The 19109-nt window shown below is 43.8% G+C and overlaps 1 protein-coding gene across 1 annotated transcript in view; it reads left to right on the top strand.

Moving 5' to 3' along the window:
* Positions 1–16258, top strand: part of cckbra (cholecystokinin B receptor a) — a gene marked incomplete at both ends in the record, with an annotated part of 66042 nt that extends 49784 nt beyond the window's left edge. Inside the window, 2 exons of the mRNA XM_079813657.1 lie at positions 13522–13649; positions 15723–16258. Coding sequence (XP_079669783.1) covers positions 13522–13649; positions 15723–16258 — 664 coding nt within the window. The remainder of the gene's footprint in view (positions 1–13521; positions 13650–15722) is intronic.
* Between the last annotated feature and the right edge of the window lie 2851 nt (positions 16259–19109).

Genomic DNA, 19109 nt, shown 5'->3' with positions numbered 1-19109 from the left:
CACTTTAGGAGACTGTGGTTGCTGCATGGGTCCTTCAGTACTGGATGGTGTACAGCATGAGTCACTACTGGGAAAAGCTCCTTAAAGTCAACTGGAGAAGGTTCTAAGACATGAAGGAGATGCCGTCTGTTCCTTATGTACTTGTCACCCTGTGATGTAACGATGTAGCTATTAGCTATTTGGTTGCTGAGCAGAGGAATTTACAATTGCTAGTCTGTCAAAACCATGAGCTAATGAGCATTTCTATCATAATAGCCTTTTCACCTCATTATTTGTTTTGTGGTAGTGTCTTTCAGGGCTTAAACATTTTTTAAAAACGTTATAACTGAACTGTGGCGAGGTGGACGAGCTAGAGACATGGGAGGAGTGAGCGAGATCGGTGTGCGTGATTGAGAATGAGCGTCACCTGTGAGTCCTCTCATGAGGGAGCACGGAGGCATATAAGGACGAGCGGCTCCAGTGAAGGACGAGAGAGGACCAGGCCTGGATTTTAAGTTATGGTTTGTTTACGTTTCATTATGTGTGCGTGCGGCAGTCGTCCGTGAGGGGCTGCTGCTTTTACTTTCATTTTGTGTTTGTTATTTGATTAAAAGTTGTTAAACGTTCGCCGGTTCCCGCCTACTTCTTCCCACACAAACAAACAACCATACATTGGTGCCGAAACCCGGGAAGAAGGAGGGACATGCTGTCGAAGAGCCCGGTGCTGAGGAGGTCGGGCAGCGTGGATGGATGAGGACCGCGAGTGGCTGCCCGAGGCGGTGGTGCTGGAGCAAGTGAAGATCCGGTGGGACAGAGAGCTTGCTGCCGGGAGCGGAGGAGTTACCAGCGCTCGCTGTGAGCTGGAGCCTGCTGCCGTCCGCTATTTCGGGGAGGAGCAGGGAGCGCGGGACTCGCTGCTGGCTCCCTCAATAGGAGGAGCCACCACCGGCCGCCAGGGGGCGGAGGAAGATCAAGCCATCCACCGAGCGTCCAGTACCATCGCATGGCACCTCGAGGAAGAGCCTCTCGGCTGGCTGAGGACCGAGTGGCCGTGGGTCCGGGAACCGGAGCAGAATTTTTTTTCCCCTCTCTTCACTCTCTCGTCGGTCGCTCTGGGGGTCTCCGTCTCACGTTCTCTCGTCTCGCCGGCCCATATCCCCGGATGCAGAGATTGGGCTACCCGGGGGGGGGGGGGGGGGGGGGGGGGCAGTAGGCGTAGTGGCGGGGTACTCCCCGGCCTACGAGGGGTGTTGGGGGTATGTGGCGAGGTGGACGAGCGAGAGACATGGGAGGAGCGAGCGAGATCGGTGTGCGTGATTGAGAATGAGCGTCACCTGCGAGGCACACCGGTCTCGAGTCCTCTCATGAGGGAGCACGGAGGCATATAAGGACGAGCGGCTCCAGTGAAGGACGAGAGAGGACCAGGACTGGATTTTAAGTTGTGTTTTGTTTACGTTTCGTTATGTGTGTGCGCGGCAGTCGTCCGTGAGGGCCTGCCGCTTTTACTTTCATTTTGTGTTTGTTATTTGATTAAAAGTTTTTAAACGTTCGCCGGTTCCCACCTCCTTCTTCCCACACAAACAAACAACGTTACATGAACTTTAATAGAACCTTATACTAAATAGCTTTATACAGCTTGTGACTAGAACTAGTAGTAAACTAGTAGTAAACTTGTAAGTGTACTGTTTCAGTACTACTTGGGACTAAATTGGCCGAATTTTTTGTAAAAGTATAAGTTTAAGTGTAACAGTAGTAAACTTAAACTAGTAATCATAGAACTTTGCTGCCATACCATGGGTGCTCAGGCACAATGATATTACACAGCACCTGAAAATAGTCCCCAGCACGCTTTCTGTGCAAGCAGGTTGTCACGTTGGTTATTTTGACGGATGTTAGCCTATTTTCAGGTGCTGCGTAATATCATTGCGCCTCTGCACCCATAGTATGGCAGCAAAGTTCCATGATTACTGCACAAGAATGAGAGTATAGTTCCTAACCATATCAGTCTAGAAAATTTTCATTTTTATTTTCCGTCAGTCTTAGCACACGATGTAACTATACACATCACAACATGTAAATAGGAAAATGTTGGCGTTATTTTGTCACTTATTGAGCAGTTTACCTCCAGTCTTTGTGCTAAGCTAGGCTAGTGGTGGGTGCTTCAGACAGAGTTATGGCACACAAGGAGATGAGAATGGTAAATATGGACTTATCTAACTCTGGGGGATACAGTGAATAAGATGAAGTCCCAAAAAGTCGGCGTGTTCCTTTAAGTGCAATTTTATATTTTCTGAGAAGCACATAAAAAGAGACTAAAAGTATACTTTCTTATTTTTTAATTTAAAAGAAGTGTACCAATAGCATACTTGAATAAACTTCAAGCTTGCTAATTTAACTTAAATAGGCAAGTTTAATTTAAAAGAAGTGTACTAATAGCATACTTGAATAAACTTCAAACTTGCTAATTTAACAGCATGATAAAACAACGTCATTAACCGATTAATGGACATTTTAAATAAGCATTTCTGTTCAGAATGATTGAACTTGAAATTTTGTGTTCCTATTAAAATATCATTCTTTTCCTGTTTTTGTTTTCATTCCTTGAACCGGTTCGTAGCCCTGGTTTATTTTACATTAGTGTGGACAACACACTGAACCATGGTCACAGGGAGCAAAGTCCTTGTTTCTTCTTTTTCTTCTTCTTCTTTAGTATTTATCCTGCGTAGTGGCAGGGTCCGCTTTTCTGGATCACTGGCTCCATTTAATGCGATCTTCGGCTTGATTGGGATGCAAACTGGTAAGCTTGAGGTGGTTGTGCAGCGCTTCAAGCCAGCGCTGCTTCGGTCGTCCCTTCTTTCACTCTCTGCTGAATTCCAGCTGGAAGTGTCGTTTTGGCAAGTGTTGTATGGTCAGTGCACAGGACATGGTAGTACCACCAGAGCCGGGCTTCACGTAGCGTGTCAGATATTGAGGTAACACAATACTGCTGGAGAAACTTCGTCATTACAGATGTAGTTGAAGCGATTGATGCCGGAGATCCATCGCAGCATTTTAGTTTCCATGACACAGAGGCGCTGTTCTAATTCTTTCGTCGCAGGCCAACACTATAAAGAGCAATGGGACGGATGGCGGTACGGTAGATCTTCCACATGAGATGGTCACTAGTTTTCCAATCGCATGTGAAACTGGTCGTCGTGTATCACTTCAGTCGAAGCGTGTGATGCCAGGGATCCACCGCAGCATTTTTGTTTCCATGACACAGAGGTGCTGTTCTACAAGCTCCTTACAATGTTTGAAGATCATATCTAAGTGTGAGAGCGAGAGGTCTAAAAGAAACGCTCTAAACGAGCAACCTCCTTGCCACAATTCTCACTCCAGCAGAACAAAGTCTAGATAATTCAATTCAATTCAATTCAAATGTATTTGTATAGCGCTTTTCACAATACACATTGTTTCAAAGCAGCTTTATAGAAAGTGCATTTCATAAATGTACATTGAAAAATGTTAGAAAGAGAATGTTAAAGAAAAATGTTAGAATAAGTTAATCAATCATGTATTAATTTAGGCCATAACAAAGCTGGCGTTGAGTCGTCTCTTCACAGGCGTCGAGTCGTCTCATCACAGGTGTTGGGGCATCTGAAGTCTCCATGAGAGGCTGGATACAAACTGGAGCTGACAAACTAGTTACCTCGGGACTAGTGTCCCGAGATAACAACAGAAAAGCAGATGGGAAATAATTAGCATAGCTGCCTTTCAGAATATTAATGCTTTTGATCCGATTTAACTGTAGTATAAAAGGTAATTATAATGTGAATGCTTGGCTGAAGAGATGCGTCTTTAATCTAGTTTTAAAACTGGGACAGCGAGTCTGAACCTCGAACAAAATCAGGAAGACAATTCCAGAGTTTAGGAGCTAAATGTGAAAATGCCCTCCCTCCTTTAGTGGACTTAGATATCCTAGGAATGACCAGAAGCCTCGAGTTTAGTGATCTTAAAGAGCGCAATGGATTGTAGGGCGATAGAAGATCCGTTAAATACACTGGAGCTAAACCATTTAGGGCTTTATATGTCAGTAGCAATACTTTGTAATTGATACGGAACTTAATAGGTAACCAGTGTAGAGATGATAAAATTGGTGTTATATGATCATATTTTCTTGACCTAGTAAGAACTATAGCAGCTGCGTTTTGGACTAACTGTAGCTTGTTTATTGATGATGCAGGACAACCAGCTAATAAAGCATTACAGTAATCTAGTCTCGAGGTCATGAATGCACAAACTAACTTTTCTGCATCAGAAATAGATAGCATGTTACGTAGCTTTGCAATGTTTCTAAGGTGGAAAAATGCCGTTCTCGTAACATATGAAATATGATTTTCGAAAGACAAGTTGCGGTCTAATATAACACCCAGGTCTTTTACTGTAGTGGATAAAGTGACAGGACATCCTTCCAAGTTAAAGTTGTATTGTGAGAGGTTTTGTGGGCAGTTTTTTGGACCAATAAGTAATACCTCCGTTTTATCTGAATTTAATAGCAGAAAATTACACGTCATCCAGTATTTAATATCTTCAACACACGCTGTCAGTTTACATAATTTAGCGTTTTCATCTGGTCGTGATGAAATATATAATTGAGTGTCATCAGCATAGCAGTGGAAATTAATTCCATGTTTTCTTATAATATTACCAAGTGGCAGCATATATATTGAGAATAGCAGTGGGCCTAGCACGGATCCTTGCGGCACCCCATAGTCTACTGACGTTATCTTTGATTTTTCCCCATTTAGACAGACAAAATGGTAGCGGTCTGATAATTACGATCTAAACCAGTTTAATGCCTGTCCCTGAACACCTGTTACAAACAGAGGTGACACGGAGAACAAAGGCAAGTGAAAACAGAGTTTATTACTGAACCAGGAAGTGAACAGGTGCGGTGAGAGTCAGAGTGAGAGTTTCTGGTAATGCTGGATATGTTGATAATACGATACGTCTTGGAATCTTGAACACAGGAACAATGGATCGAAGGAGACGAAGACCAGGAGACAGGACGAGATGAGGAGACACTCAGGGTTCGTAGGAGATCAGGTAGGTTATCAGGTGAGTCAGAGGAAGCAAGCATGTAGGGTCATGTGCAAACGATACCGGACAGTGACAGAGTGTGAGCGTGGGGCTTAAGTGCAGGTGGTGATTACTGTGGTGATGACGTGCAGGTGTGTGTGCTCAGTACTCTGGTGATTGGGATCGTTGTGGTAGTGAGGAGGTGGAGCCTGGTGTGCTTGTAACATTACCCCCCCTCCACGGCCATCTCCTGAGGGCCGAGGACCCAGACGCCGTGGTGGTCGACCTCTACCCCGCGGTGCCGGTCGATCAGGGCGGGTAGCATGGAATGTCTCTAGTAGATTCCGGTCAAGGATGTCATGCCTGGGTACCCACAATCTTTCTTCAGGGCCGTACCCCTCCCAGTCTACCAGGTACTGGAGTTGACCACCACGACACCGGGAGTCCAAGATGTCCTGGACCTGATATGCTGCGCCGTCGTCAACGAGAAGTGTAGGGGGAGGCTCCGGAGTAACGCCAGGCTCTGGGGAAACAGAAACAGAGGGGTAGTGAGGTTTCAGGTGAGACACGTGGAAAGTGGGGTGAATCCGGTACTGAGGGGGTAGTTGGAGTTTGTACGTCACCGGATTGATCTGCTGCAGGATCTCGAAGGGGCCAATGAACCTGGGACTCAACTTTTTACACTGCAGACGCAGTCTGATGTCCCGGGTGGACAGCCAGACCTTCTGCCCCACCTGGAACGTCGGAGCATTGGAGCGGTGAAGGTCGGCTGTCAACCTGCGTCTGCAGAGTGCCCGTTGTAGTTGGTGATGGGCTGAGTCCCAGACCCTCTCACTCTCCCGGAACCAGTAGTCAACCACAGGGACGTCGGAGGGTTCCCCGGACGGAAGAGGGGGGAAAGAGGGGCGGTTGATAGCCGAGTACGCACTGGAAAGGTGTCAGGCCGGTGGTGGGTTATCGAAGTGAGTTCTGTGCGTACTCGGCCCATCCTAGGAACTGGTTCCAGGAGTCCTGGTAGCCGTGACAGAAGGTAAGGAGGAAACGGCCAATCTCCTGGATCTTTCTTTCCATCTGCCCGTTCGTCTGAGGATGGTATCCGGACGTGAGGCTGACGGTCACACCTAGGAGTGCGAAGAAGGCCTTCCGTACCTTGGAAATGAATTGAGGACCTCTGTCAGATACGATGTCTTCGGGAATGCCATAATACCGGAAGACGTGGTTAAACATGGCTTCCGCGGTCTCTAGGGCTGTGGGAAGTCCTAGTAGTGGGAGCAGCCGGCAGGACTTCGAGAAGCGATCAATCACTACGAGGATACAGGTACAGTTCTCAGAATTGGGCAGGTCTGTGATGAAGTCCACCCCTAGGTGTGACCACGGACGATTGGGAACGGGCAGATGCAGGAGTTTCCCAGCTGGCAGGTGTCGAGGGCTTTTAGCCATGGCGCATTCCCGGCATCCCCGCACGTACTTTCTGACATCAGCTGGCATGTGTGGCCACCAGAAACGCTGGCGTAGCAGCGAGAGGGTTTTATTGACCCCAGGGTGACCAGTGCCCAGTGATGTGTGTGAAGAGTGAACCAGAGGGATGCGTTGTGCTCGAGTGATGTATTGCAAGCCCGGAGGACAGCCCGGCGGCATGTTGGTGGAGGCATTGGTAGAGGGCAGGGTCTCTTCTGACCATGTGATGGGACTGAGGAAGAGCTTCGTGGGGAGAATGGGTTCCTCTTCTTCCTCTGAACGTTCCTCTGGGCCGTGGATGCGGGAAAGGGCATCCGCCTTGATGTTCTTGGCCCCTGGCCGGTAGGAAATGTGGAAGTCGAACCTCGTGAAGAAGAGTGCCCAGCGAGCCTGTCGGGGGTTGAGTATTCTTGCCTCTCGGAGATTCCCCAGGTTCTTATGATCAGTCAGGACCAGGAACGGATGTTTGGAGCCCTCTAGCCAGTGCCTCCACTCCTCCAGCGCGAGCTTGATGGCAAGGAGCTCTCGGTTGCCGATGTCATAGTTAACCTCCGCCGGGCTGAGCTTGCGGGAGAAGAAGGCACATGGATGGAGACGGCTGGGGTTCCCCTGCTGCTGAGAAAGGACCCCACCCACCCCGGTGGTGGAGGCGTCCACCTCCACGACAAAGGGAATCTTGGGATCAGGATGGACCAGGAGGGGAGCTGTCGTGAAGATGTCCTTCAGGGTCTGGAAGGCATGGGTGGCGTATGGGGTCCAGGACAGAGACTTGGGCTTGTTGCGGAGAAGGCTGGTGAGGGGACTGGCGATGGAGCTGTAGTTTTGAATGAAGCGTCGATAGAAATTTGCGAAACCCAGGAATCGTTGCAGTTCCTTCACGGAAGTGGGAGTTGGCCAAGACCGGATGGCTTCCACCTTCCTCTCATCCATCCTGATGCCACTGTGATCAATGTTGTACCCGAGGAACTGCACAGAGGGCTGGTGGAAGGAGCACTTCTCGGCCTTGAGGTAGAGCTGGTAGTTCCTCAGGCTTTGTAGGACCTCCGCAACATGACGGCAATGACCGGTAGTCAATACAAGGCCGCAAGCCTCCGTCCTTCTTTGCCACGAAGAAGAAGCTCGAAGCAGCAGGGGAGGTGGATGAACAGATGTAGCCTTGCTCCAGCGCCTCCTTGATGTACTCCTCCATGGCCTTCTCCAGTCATTTCCTCTAGTTCATCTGTTTGTTTAGGTTCACTTAGCAGCTGAGACAGATCAGGTAAGGTATTTGAGAATCTATCTATAGTGGTTGGAAGGATTGTTCTGCCTGGCCGATAACGTGGCGCAACATGACAGATTTCAGCAGTACGCAGTATGCAAGTTACCATGTAATGGTCAGTGACATCATCACTTTGCGGTATAATATCTATATCGGTTGGGTTGGTTCCATGTGATATAATTAAATCTAGTGTGTGATTAAGACGATGAGTGGGACCAGTGACGTTTTGCTTGACCCCAAAGGAATTTAATAGATCTGTAAACGCAGCCCCTAACGCATCATTTGTGTTATCTACGTGTATGTTAAAATCTCCAACAATTAATGCTTTATCGACGTTGACCAATAGATCTGAGAGAAAGTCTGCAAACTCTTTTAGGAAATCAGCATAGGGCCCTGGAGGTCTATATACAGTAGCCAAGGCTAGAGATAATACGGATTTCTTTCTTACATCTAAGAGCGTAACATTTAGCACTAGTACTTCAAACGAATTAAACCTGTCACCTGTTTTCTGGGTAACATTAGGAATATCTCTATAGATTGTTGCAACACCGCCGCCACGACCAATCAGACGGGGCTCATGCTTATAACAGTATCCTGGTGGAGTAGACTCATTAAGACCGAAATAATCATTTGGCTTAAGCCAGGTTTCAGTAAGGCAAAGTACATCGAAACTATTATCTGTGACCATTTAATTTACAATAAGCGCCTTAGGTGTGAGCGATCTAATGTTTAGAAGACCTAGTTTTAGAAATTGTTTTTGTTCACTAATATTGAGATTTTCTGGTTTAATCAGATAAGCTCAAAACCAAGCAGCGGCACAGCAACTATATAAACATGTCAAAAACACTCCAGAAGAGTGAAGGCTCTAAAGAGAGCGGAGGCTTCAGCAGCAAGACTCTCACATAAGAAGGGCCTAACACTCGTATAAACACACCGAACTCCTTAGAGTGAGATAAATAATCAGACCAAAAATATTCCCTGGGAGAGGAGGCATCAGCAAAATGACTCCCAGATCAGGAGGAAATCTACCACACTTACCATCCATATCCGTCTAACCTGTGCTAATTTCAAAAATCAACAGCAGGATGAGGCGAGGACTCAACAGAACTATTCTCACATGAGAGGAGGCCTACAGAGCTCACACATATTTACTAGACTAACATAGAAAGCGAAGGCCTCAGTAAAATGACTCCCTGACTAGGAGGAAACCACTCACCATCACCCCGAAATCTATGTGCACAGAAAACGGTGTCTAGTTAACCCAACAACAAAGCTCAAAAAGCAAGAGGCGTACAATAAATTGGCCTTCTCTACTATAATACATATTCTATGCTGAGCTCTGGGGGCGGAGACTTCAGCAAAAACTCTCAAACCGAGAGGAAGTCTGCCACGCCCACCATGGGTTCCAAAACACAACAAACAACAACACTTCGTGAACCTGAGGGAAAGGAGGCCCATTACACACCCTCTTTTAGGGGATCTATGGCCTATCCACGCCCCCTAGAGGCCAGCTAAAGGAGGCCAAACAACCAACAACTCTGTTATGCTGTTATGAACTGACACCTCTTCAAAATTACTCACTCTATTAGGAGGAAATAAACAGCTCTTACCTGTATCCAACGAGCGGAAGCCTTCACCACTTTAATATTAAAAGGAGGCCTACAATGCTCAATGACTTCTCTTTATTAAACAAAAGGCCTTAGCCAGACCGTCAGAACAATGATATCATTATTGGTCCAGCCCAGGTCCTCCTGATGCTTAAAAACAAGAAAGGGGGGAAGGCAGAAAAAGAGGGTAGTTGTCAGAGAGGGAGGCGATGTTATCTGCCTCTACCAGACCCAGTCCCCTGGTCACGTCTGTACTCTATCACCTCTCTAAGGTCCTGCTTTTTCTGCCTTGAGTCGCGGCGTCTCTGAGACCTGATCCTTGCCTGACACGGTGCTCGAAAGGCGACACTCTCTATCTGGCCCTGCCTGCGATCCACAAATCGAGATGGGAGGCATCGACACACACCTGTGCTCATGTATCCCCTCAACATCTGCATAATTTGTATGCCGATGGCGATGGATGCGTGCCAAATATGGGTTCTTCCATGCCTTCTCGATCTCAGAATGGAGATCAGGAAGGAATGGAAGGCTCATCGGAGACGGTGGTCTGTGGCCCGAGAAGAAACGCTCGTTGAGCCTACCAACGAGCGGGTTCCTCTCTGCCACGTTGCCATGGCAAATCAAGCCTTGCCGTAGCACACTCCATTACTTCCACCAGCTAAGCATACACGGGCAGGGGGACTGAGCAGGTTCAGCCATCTCCGCATCCTTACCTGCTTCAGCCTCCTCCTCCTCATCTTGGCTAGATGCCAACAGAGTACTGGCCGTTGGATCCTATGACGTAAGGGATAATACATCATCCTCCAGCAGCACGCCCTTGTCAGCCACAGAGGGGCGTGAGAGATTCACTCTCTCCAACTCCTCAGCAAGCTCCAGCTGCGAGCCCCACGAGCTCAGTCTCCACTCTGCCTCAGCGCGAGCGGGACCCGAGCCGCCAGGCAAAGCTGCCCCTGTTCTCTGAGCAGAGCGTCCTCATCAGAAGACGCTCAAAGTGCACGCAAACGGACCCCTCAAGGACAGAGTGTGCATGCTCTTCACCCAGACAGGATACACACAGATCTTGTGAGTCCTCCGGTGTCAGAACAAGGATCGGCAAACTTTCTGAAATGCTTTTCACTTGCCATGATGATAACCGTGACTACTGTAAATTCGGTCCCTGAAGACGAAGAAGAGGATGACATGTTCTCTTGTCGCCTCTTTTATAGGCCTACTTCGGGGTGGCACTAGTATGACGTCATGGCTGTCGCCGGGAATATGATTGCCGTGAATGTACTGGTGCTTCAGTCATCAATCACGCTGAGGCGTTCCCCATAGCGTTTTGACGCAATGCGAGTTCCCTTTGAAAGGGAACCACTGGTATGGACATATCAAAATACTGCAGAACTGGGGGATTTGCCAAAAGCTTTGTCATGTTGGTACCACTCTGAATCCTGATGAGGAAACTGTCTTAAAGGAACAGTGATGTCACTGTACCGAGGAATGAATTTTGACAAGTAATTTGTCATGCCCAAGAATTGCTGCAGTGCTTGTTTACTGCTGAGGTGTTGGCATGTCACATAAAGCTTTAGTTTTTTTTTAAGGGTCATTTTTGTGAAGAGACGACTCAACGCCTGTGAAGAGACGACTCAACGCCTGTGAAGAGACGACTCAACGCCAGCGTTGTTATGGCCTAAAATAATACATGATTGATTAACTTATCCTAACATTTTTCTTTGCACTTTCTGTGAAGCTGCTTTGAAACAATGTGTATTGTGAAAAGCGCTATACAAATAAATTTTAATTGAATTGAATAGAATTTTTGACACCATCGGCAATTAGCAAGTGACCAACATACTGGACCAAATTGACTCTGAACCTTCATTTGTCAGGGTTGAGTTTCATGTTGATGTCACAAATTTTGTTCAGTACCTGTCGCAAATGATCATCGTGTTCTTCACGTGTCCGCCCCAGATGAGAATGTCATCAACTACAAATTTCCAAGGCTGTCCAGCAAACCATTGCTCCGTTGATCTCTTAAAGTATTTGTATTCTATCCCTTTGCTGGATCCTGGGCTATGCTGGTGTTGACCTGCATCATCTCTCAAAGGGGTTTAGTTTACCACAGTTGTTGCAGTGTTTGTTGTGCATAGAACTTACTTTTTTCTGAAGAATGTCGGCCATTACAGTTTGAGCAAAGTGTTTTTTGTAAAGTATATACTGCTCTGTCTTTTCTCAACTCTTTCATACTCTTCTCTGACTGTTTTTTTCCACAGAGTAACTGTTTGTGAACAGTGTCATGTTCTATACCACAACTATGCAGTCTCTAATGAGTTTGTCTTGCAGCAAAGCGATACAAATTCACATTTCTCAGGACTTTCAAAGTGGAGACATAGGCTTGCACAGATTCACAAGATTTTTAAACAGTGGTGTTAAATGTGTGTATCTCTTGAGTACAGAGAGAGTAGAAGTATGTGATATTTCACTTTAAGTCACACTAAGGTACTTAGTGCCTTAAAGAAGAGCGAGTTGGCTGGAGAGTGAGGGCACACGGTAGTAAATAAACAACTGAAGGGGTCGAGAAAACATGGTGTCAGAAGTGGGATACAATGGCCCAGGGACTGAAGTTTAAAAAGGAATAGCACATTTGTTATGCAGTCCTGTCAGATAAATCAAAGAAAGTACAAGCCTACATATTGTTTAAGCTAGCCGGTCCCGAAAGCGGTTGATAAATCTGAAGCATTTGTCTATGCGGACGGCGAAGATCAAGAGGACCCAGAGGTAGTTCTAACTAAATTCTCTTAAATGTACTTATCCACACAAAAACCAACCAAACAAAAACAAAACAATACAAGAACGTCATCATATAATCTTGACAAAAAAAACAACAACTTCAAACATTACACAGGTATTATTAGAGATCACACATTATACATTTATTTTGCATAAAAAGGTGCTTCCCAATATCACACCCTCATCTCACCTCATCTACTTCCTGGTCAGATTAGTATTGCTTTTATTGCCTTTGTGCTGGAGATTGTAATGAATTTGAAAGCCACACAGGAAACAAGAGGATAGAAAAGTGTCTTTGATATCAGATAAGTGCAGCATGGAAAGGAGCTTCAAGCACAAAGCTGTCTGATAAATGAAAAAGATCAGAGGAACGGGGTAGCATAGATGCTTTCAGGGAACACTCCCACGCTGTCATTTGAATATTATAAAATTACATCATATTACTTGATACAGCGTTTAAATTTAAATTTTGACATTCAAGTATTGCATTGTCTTATTTTATGCCAGTCCTGACCATAACATCACATTGTTTAAAAAATATGTGACTGAATCCTTTTGTTGTTCTTTGCAAATAATTCAAATTGACTGCTAAAGTTAGTTAAACAATATTATAATACTGTTGTACTGAATATCACCACAGCCACATGAGATCAAAGCTATTCATTACGTTCAGAATTTAGTACAACAGTACTTAAGTTTGTGTGACACTTTTGAAATAATTGATTCTGAGCGGTCACTTGTGGTATTCAGGTGATCAGATATTTAATAATAGTAACTGTAACAACTATATATCATACTGCTCATTCGGGTAACTGAAATCATCTTGCATGTCATTTATCAACGGTGTGGACAATACCCTCAGAAGACTTCAGTATTAATATGATAGTATCACTTGTTGAGAGGAGAGAAACCTACTGCTTCAGTAGGTTGACTTTTTTTCTTAGATTAAGTTTTAAGGTAATATTTAGGTAAGATAATAATGAAAATAGTTCCAAAAAAAGCCAAAGAATCAAGTTTTTCTTGTCACCAAGGAACACAGACTGAAACAGAATTGTAAGTGGAAAGACAGCAATTTCTCCTTGATCATAGCATTCTGTTTCCGGACTCTTCCTGTTCTTCCACTTTGTGGCACTTACTTTCTTTAGGTTGGTTTCTGATTACAGGACTCTAAATATAAGAGAACTTCAACTGAACCTCAGACCTACTGGTTTTTATAATCCACTTAAGCTTACAATGCGTTTGGAAAATGCAGCACAGTACCACTCATCTCTCGGGTTCTCTCATGTTCACTACTGAAGTGCAGTTTTTTGGTTTCATTGTTATACTTATCTTATCTCTATTGATTCACTACCTTTTAATTTACAAATATTTTGCTCTCTTTCTCTCTGTTAGGTACGTCTTGTTGCTCTTCATTCTGTTCTTCATCCCAGGTGTGGTGATGATAATTGCCTACGGTCTCATTTCCAGGGAACTTTACAGAGGGATTCAGTTTGAACTGGAGCAGAAGAAAGACTCTAGTGGTATGATTTTGTTTATTTATTTTGTAAAAGCCCTCACACCACAATTTCACTAAGCCTTCAAAGCCATGAGTAGTCTGAAGCATGCCTGTTCACCTTGATGAACCGTCTGGAAAACTCCTAAAATATTGCTCAGTAAAATGCCACCAGGCATATTCCATTTAACTAATGTTTTTTTCTACTAGCACTTGAATCCAATTCAAACTTATCATTTGGATGTTACCTGTGACTTGGATTTCCAGAAGTGAGCCAGTGAAGCCAAAATGGAAATATCTCCTGTATCTATATACATTCTGTATCGTTTACTAGCTATGGTATGTTTCCTGGCTTCATGTGTGCCAAACAGTCAATCACAAGTTTTGTCATGCCATAATTTGAGACCTTTCTTATTTTTTTAGAAACCTTTTGCATGATGTAACTGCTGTGAGTGAGGTGTCTGGCTTTCTTTAGGATTCTCAATAGGCTCAACAGATCTATTGCCTTCTCTCTCCATTTTGTGAGAGAGGCTGCTTGACCCATATCTCCCATGGCGAGGACTGAATGCACTAAGGTCATGCTGAGTACCTCCCCGGAGTGTTAAGGTTATTTGAGCTCTGATGTGCTGGATGTAAGTTATCTCAGGGAGAAGCTTTAGACAACTTCAGTGAGGTGGGAAGTGGTACTTGCAGTGGACATTGCAGTTAGGACATTTGAGGACATTTGCCCTGCTTGCTTAATAAATAAACTGCAGCTGGTCCAAAACGCAGAAGCTCGAGTGAAGTATGACCATATTATCCCAGTTCTGTCAACACTGCACTGGCTCCCTATTAAACACTGCATACGTTTAAAAATCTTGCTTATTACTTACAAAGCTCTAAATGGTTTAGCTCCCCAGTACCTGAACGAGCTCTTAACGCATTATACTCCATCACGTCTATTGCGGTCTCAAAACTCTGGCCAGTTGATAATACCTAGAATATCAAAATCAACTGCAGGTGGTCGATCCTTTTCCTATTTAGCACCTAAACTCTAGAACGGTCTTCCTAGCATTCTTCGGGAAGCAGACACTCTCTGTCAGTTTAAATCTAGAGTAAAAACGCATCTCTATACTATGGCATACACATAGAACATTATCAATTGCTATTATTCAAATCAGTTAAATGATTGTTTTAGGCTGCATTAAGGTCAGCCGGAACCGGGGACACTTCCCATAACACCTGATGTACTCGTTACATCATAAGAAGAATGGCATCTACGCTAATGTTAGTCTCTCTTTTTATCCCGAGGTTTACTGTAGTCTGCCGTATCCAGATCAGATGGTGGACCTGCACCTAGACACGACCACAACGCAGCCTTGAAGTGTCAGCAGAGACCGTGTCAACTAGACTCCCCTGTGAAGGCCTCCTTCCCTTCCCCTCTATACAGATAAAAACACATATGCACACATACGTATTCAAACACGCTTGTCTATAGGTTGAACACGTAATGCTTGCATACATGCTGTCACCGTTTTCACGGATTCACCTTTTTAGGTGTTTGCGCAGGGATGATGATGGTGTAGTTTCAAAAGTATTTCAAACCTATTTCATGGTTTGCGTTCTCGGGCCACCAGATGCTGTTGCTGTGCGGATGGGGTCTGGAACGCATCAGGGTTTTTCTGTTTTAATTGAAGATGGTGTTGTTTAAATGGCAGCAAATTAAATACAGTAACTAATCCGTTTTTACGACAGAAATTTATCAAAAACTTTTCTTCAAAAACAAAATGAATTTACTATAAAAAAGTCAAAACATTTTAAATAGACTGTACCATAACACTTTCTTGCAGCACTGCAAATCTGCAGCTTTAAAAGTTTCTTTGAATTCAACCAAGAGTTCAATCTGTGACATTTAGATCCAGTTACAGGTCTTCTCATTATACAGATTCAAAAGCTAGAGTTCAGGAACCTTTGAATGCAGAGTAATGTGAGATTGTTTTCTGCACTTCCAGTCTCTCCATTGACTTCGATTCGAAATTCTAATGTGTTACTGCAACTAAACAGAAATAACAGACATTTTGACTGTACACCTCCTTCATCTCTTCACTTCTTTTATTTACAGGCGTAAAGAATGGGTTGAATGGTGCAATGTCTCCTGGCCCTGATGAGAGCGATGGATGTTACATCCAGGTTCCAAAAAAGCTCCCTGCTATGGAACTTTCTGCTCTGACCACCTCAGGCACTGTCAAGACAGACCGTCCACGGAGCAACACCTCAGAGGCCAAGCTCATTGCTAAGAAACGAGTGATACGAATGCTGATCATTATTGTTGCCATGTTCTTCATATGCTGGATGCCTCTGTACTCTGCCAACACCTGGAAGGCTTTCGACCAAAAGTCAGCCCAGCGCGCTCTCTCCGGAGCTCCCATCTCCTTCATTCAGCTGCTATCCTATACCTCAGCCTGCGTCAACCCCATCATCTACTGCTTCATGAACACCCGCTTCCGCAAGGCTCTCTTGACCACCTTTGGGTGTTGCAGGCGGCCGTGCCTCAACCGGAGGAAGAGAAGGGAAGGGGATGATGAGATCACTGGGGTCACAGGGGCATCCATAGCAAAGTTCAGTTATACCACCGTTAGCACGGTAGGACCGTGTTAGCATTAGCATTGCAGGTGTCTCCAGTTTGATCCATGAGCTTTGTGCTTGTGACAGTACGCTTGTTTACGAGTTTGGATCACCAGATGTGTTCTTCTTTTTCATGGTGTCAACATGCTTTGTTCAGTGTTTCAGTGTTAATTTTTATTTGTAAAAGAATACCTCATTTGTCTGTTCTTTCTGCCTAAAGTCGGTGTGTCTTTCTATGGTTGTTTCTTCAACTTTTAACATTGTGATACAATCAAAAGGTGCGGTACATGGGATGCGCAAAAATGTAGCTTTATTTATATTGTGTAAAATCTGTAGAGGACTTTTCAGAAGCTGATCTTATCATGCATGGGATTTGTTAATAGAGAAATAGAAATATTCTTGTATATTTGATGTTATGAAACCAAATACTGCATGTTGCATGATCAAACAATTGAGTACTGCTTTCTGGCTACAAAATGGTACAGCTTTTATTGTCTATTTTGAGTGTTGTGATTGTCTGTATTTTGCTCACTGTTTTGTTAGAGTTGTATAATATAATCTTTGTCTTAATGAGCTTTGCTTAAAAGACTCCACGAGAGTACTTATTTTGTATATTCTGATAATAACAGCATCATGGTCTTGCAGGTGACAATGTTTAATCTGTGTTCCTTCTTTTTTGATGCACATTTCCTACAAGTTATCCTACATGAAGATGTATCAGGTGGGCAAGGCAATTCAGTCATCAACGGAATCAACAGCCTCTTGGAAATATTCACCCCAGCTGATGTGATGATGGTCAACAAGCTGCATTGAAAGACTCTACCTAGATGCTATGGGAAATAATGAAGTAAAAGGAAAATAATAAACTGTAGAGGGAAATTTGACGTGATTGTCTTGGAGGAACTAATGTTCTAGTACACATTCTAGCAAAAACTCTACCAAAAAGTTTCTCTAATTGATTTCTTCCTTATTGCTGAAGCTGATGACACACCTGGGATATTCGGCTTCTTGCCTGGCCCAAACGAAGCCTCTTTGAATATATGAAAGGCAAGCTAAGCTCTTGTTTGTGCTGAGATTAATTTATTCAGTGGTTCATGCTAAACATGAAAGCTGGATCTGCACAGTAATACCAAGTGCTTTAAAATTCAACCTCAAAAGGATTGAACGCACATGAGATGTGAATGTGCTTATACTTGGTTTATCTCGTTATCCACTGGATTGTTGGAATGCTTGTATGACTATATTTAATACGTAGAAGTATGTTGGCAGTTGTCCCAGTTTAAATTTTGTGCTACCTAATCTGTGTTGAAAAAAATATTCTCATAACTCAGATTTTACAGATTAGGGATTTATGAAAAATTCAGAAATGAAACCACACATTAGAAATTATTAAATTGGTAAGCCATGAAAAATATGTTATATTAGAAATGTATTAACAAAGTATTAGTTCTTTCTAAGTAACAATAGATCAACTCTGGAGAAAAAATTATTACACTTATTGAACTTTATTTCTAACAATAGATCAGTGAAAATAGATAAGAAATATGACAAAAAGCAGTGTATGCCCAGGTGATAAATGGGAACTCCAAAACACAATTGATGGTTGTTGTTTTTTTTTTTTTTTTTTTTTAAATGGTTTTGCGAATGACACACTTGCTATGAAATCTTGCTGGGCAGAATTAGATCAGAAATGAGCTGTACAGCGGGTACATGCTCCCTCAATCAGAATTATCTGGATTCACCAGCATTAGAATGCAGGTTAGAACAAATTAACTTATATACAGTATGTATGCACAAATAGGCACAGAAGTATTAGCCTAGTCAAAGAGGCCATCTCTCTCACACTCTCTCTCTCTCTCTCTCTCTCTCTCTCTCTCTCTCTCTCTCTCTCTCTCTCTCTCTCTCTCTCTCTCTCTCTCTCTCTCTCTCTCTCTCTCTCTCTCTCTCTCTCTCTCTTTTTCCTCCTCCTCATATACACAAGGATAACGTTGGGGGTCAGAACCAGAATTCATAGCTTCATAATTTTTTTATGTGCCCCCAGGATATACAGTGAACAAATACTTCAGTGCGTGCACACCCTCCTTCCTTACCTCTTCCATTTCTGTCTGCTTCTGTTTTGTTATTATCACTCCCTACTTGCAATTTTTCTTTTCATCAATATTTTTTTCCTCTCTCTCCATTCCTTCTAAAGGACCACCTGAGTATGGCAGATATATCAAATAAAAGTCTTGGGGAAAAGCAGAAAGTGTTATTTCTCACTCAGACACACAACCTGTCTGCTAAGCAGCAGCTGTTATTTCTCTTGTTGTCAGTGACATCCGCCAAAAGCTACAGTTGAACTGGTTCGTCTTGCAGGTTTTTGTTTGGGTAGATGACTGATAACATAAGTCTGGCCATTTATTTCAAACCGCTCCAACAGAGGATATGGATCCTGTTTCCAAGACAACCATTCATACATTCAAGAATGGCTTAATTAGGACTGAACCCAACATAAAGTAAAAAATAGAAACTGATTGAAATGAAAGCTACCTCAATAAATAAATAACAGCAAAACAAACAATTCCTTTGTAGTAGTTTTAGATAAGCAGACAACAAATAACAAAGAACTACATTCAGAAAGTCATCTGTTATCCCAGTCAAGCTTGACAGAGTATTCGGCAGGTCTAATGGAAGTTCCACTTTCAATGTTTGGAACAGGTTAACCAGTTGGCACACCTTCTGACCTTGTTCAGATGAAGATTGCTTATATTTTCTAACATGTTTATGCTATCTTCTGCTGTTTCTGTGGCAGATGTAAACGAGCACTAACAGATTGATAATTATTCAGTGTGTCAAAGTTTGTCTGCACTAGATTGTTTTCTTTGAGGAATTATCCTCCACTAGT

This window comes from Gobio gobio (genome assembly GCF_949357685.1).
Source record: "Gobio gobio genome assembly, chromosome: 3".
Lineage (NCBI taxonomy): Eukaryota > Metazoa > Chordata > Actinopteri > Cypriniformes > Gobionidae > Gobio > Gobio gobio.
The sequence above is the reverse complement of the archived record's forward strand: the minus strand, read 5'-3'. Positions and strand labels throughout refer to the sequence as shown.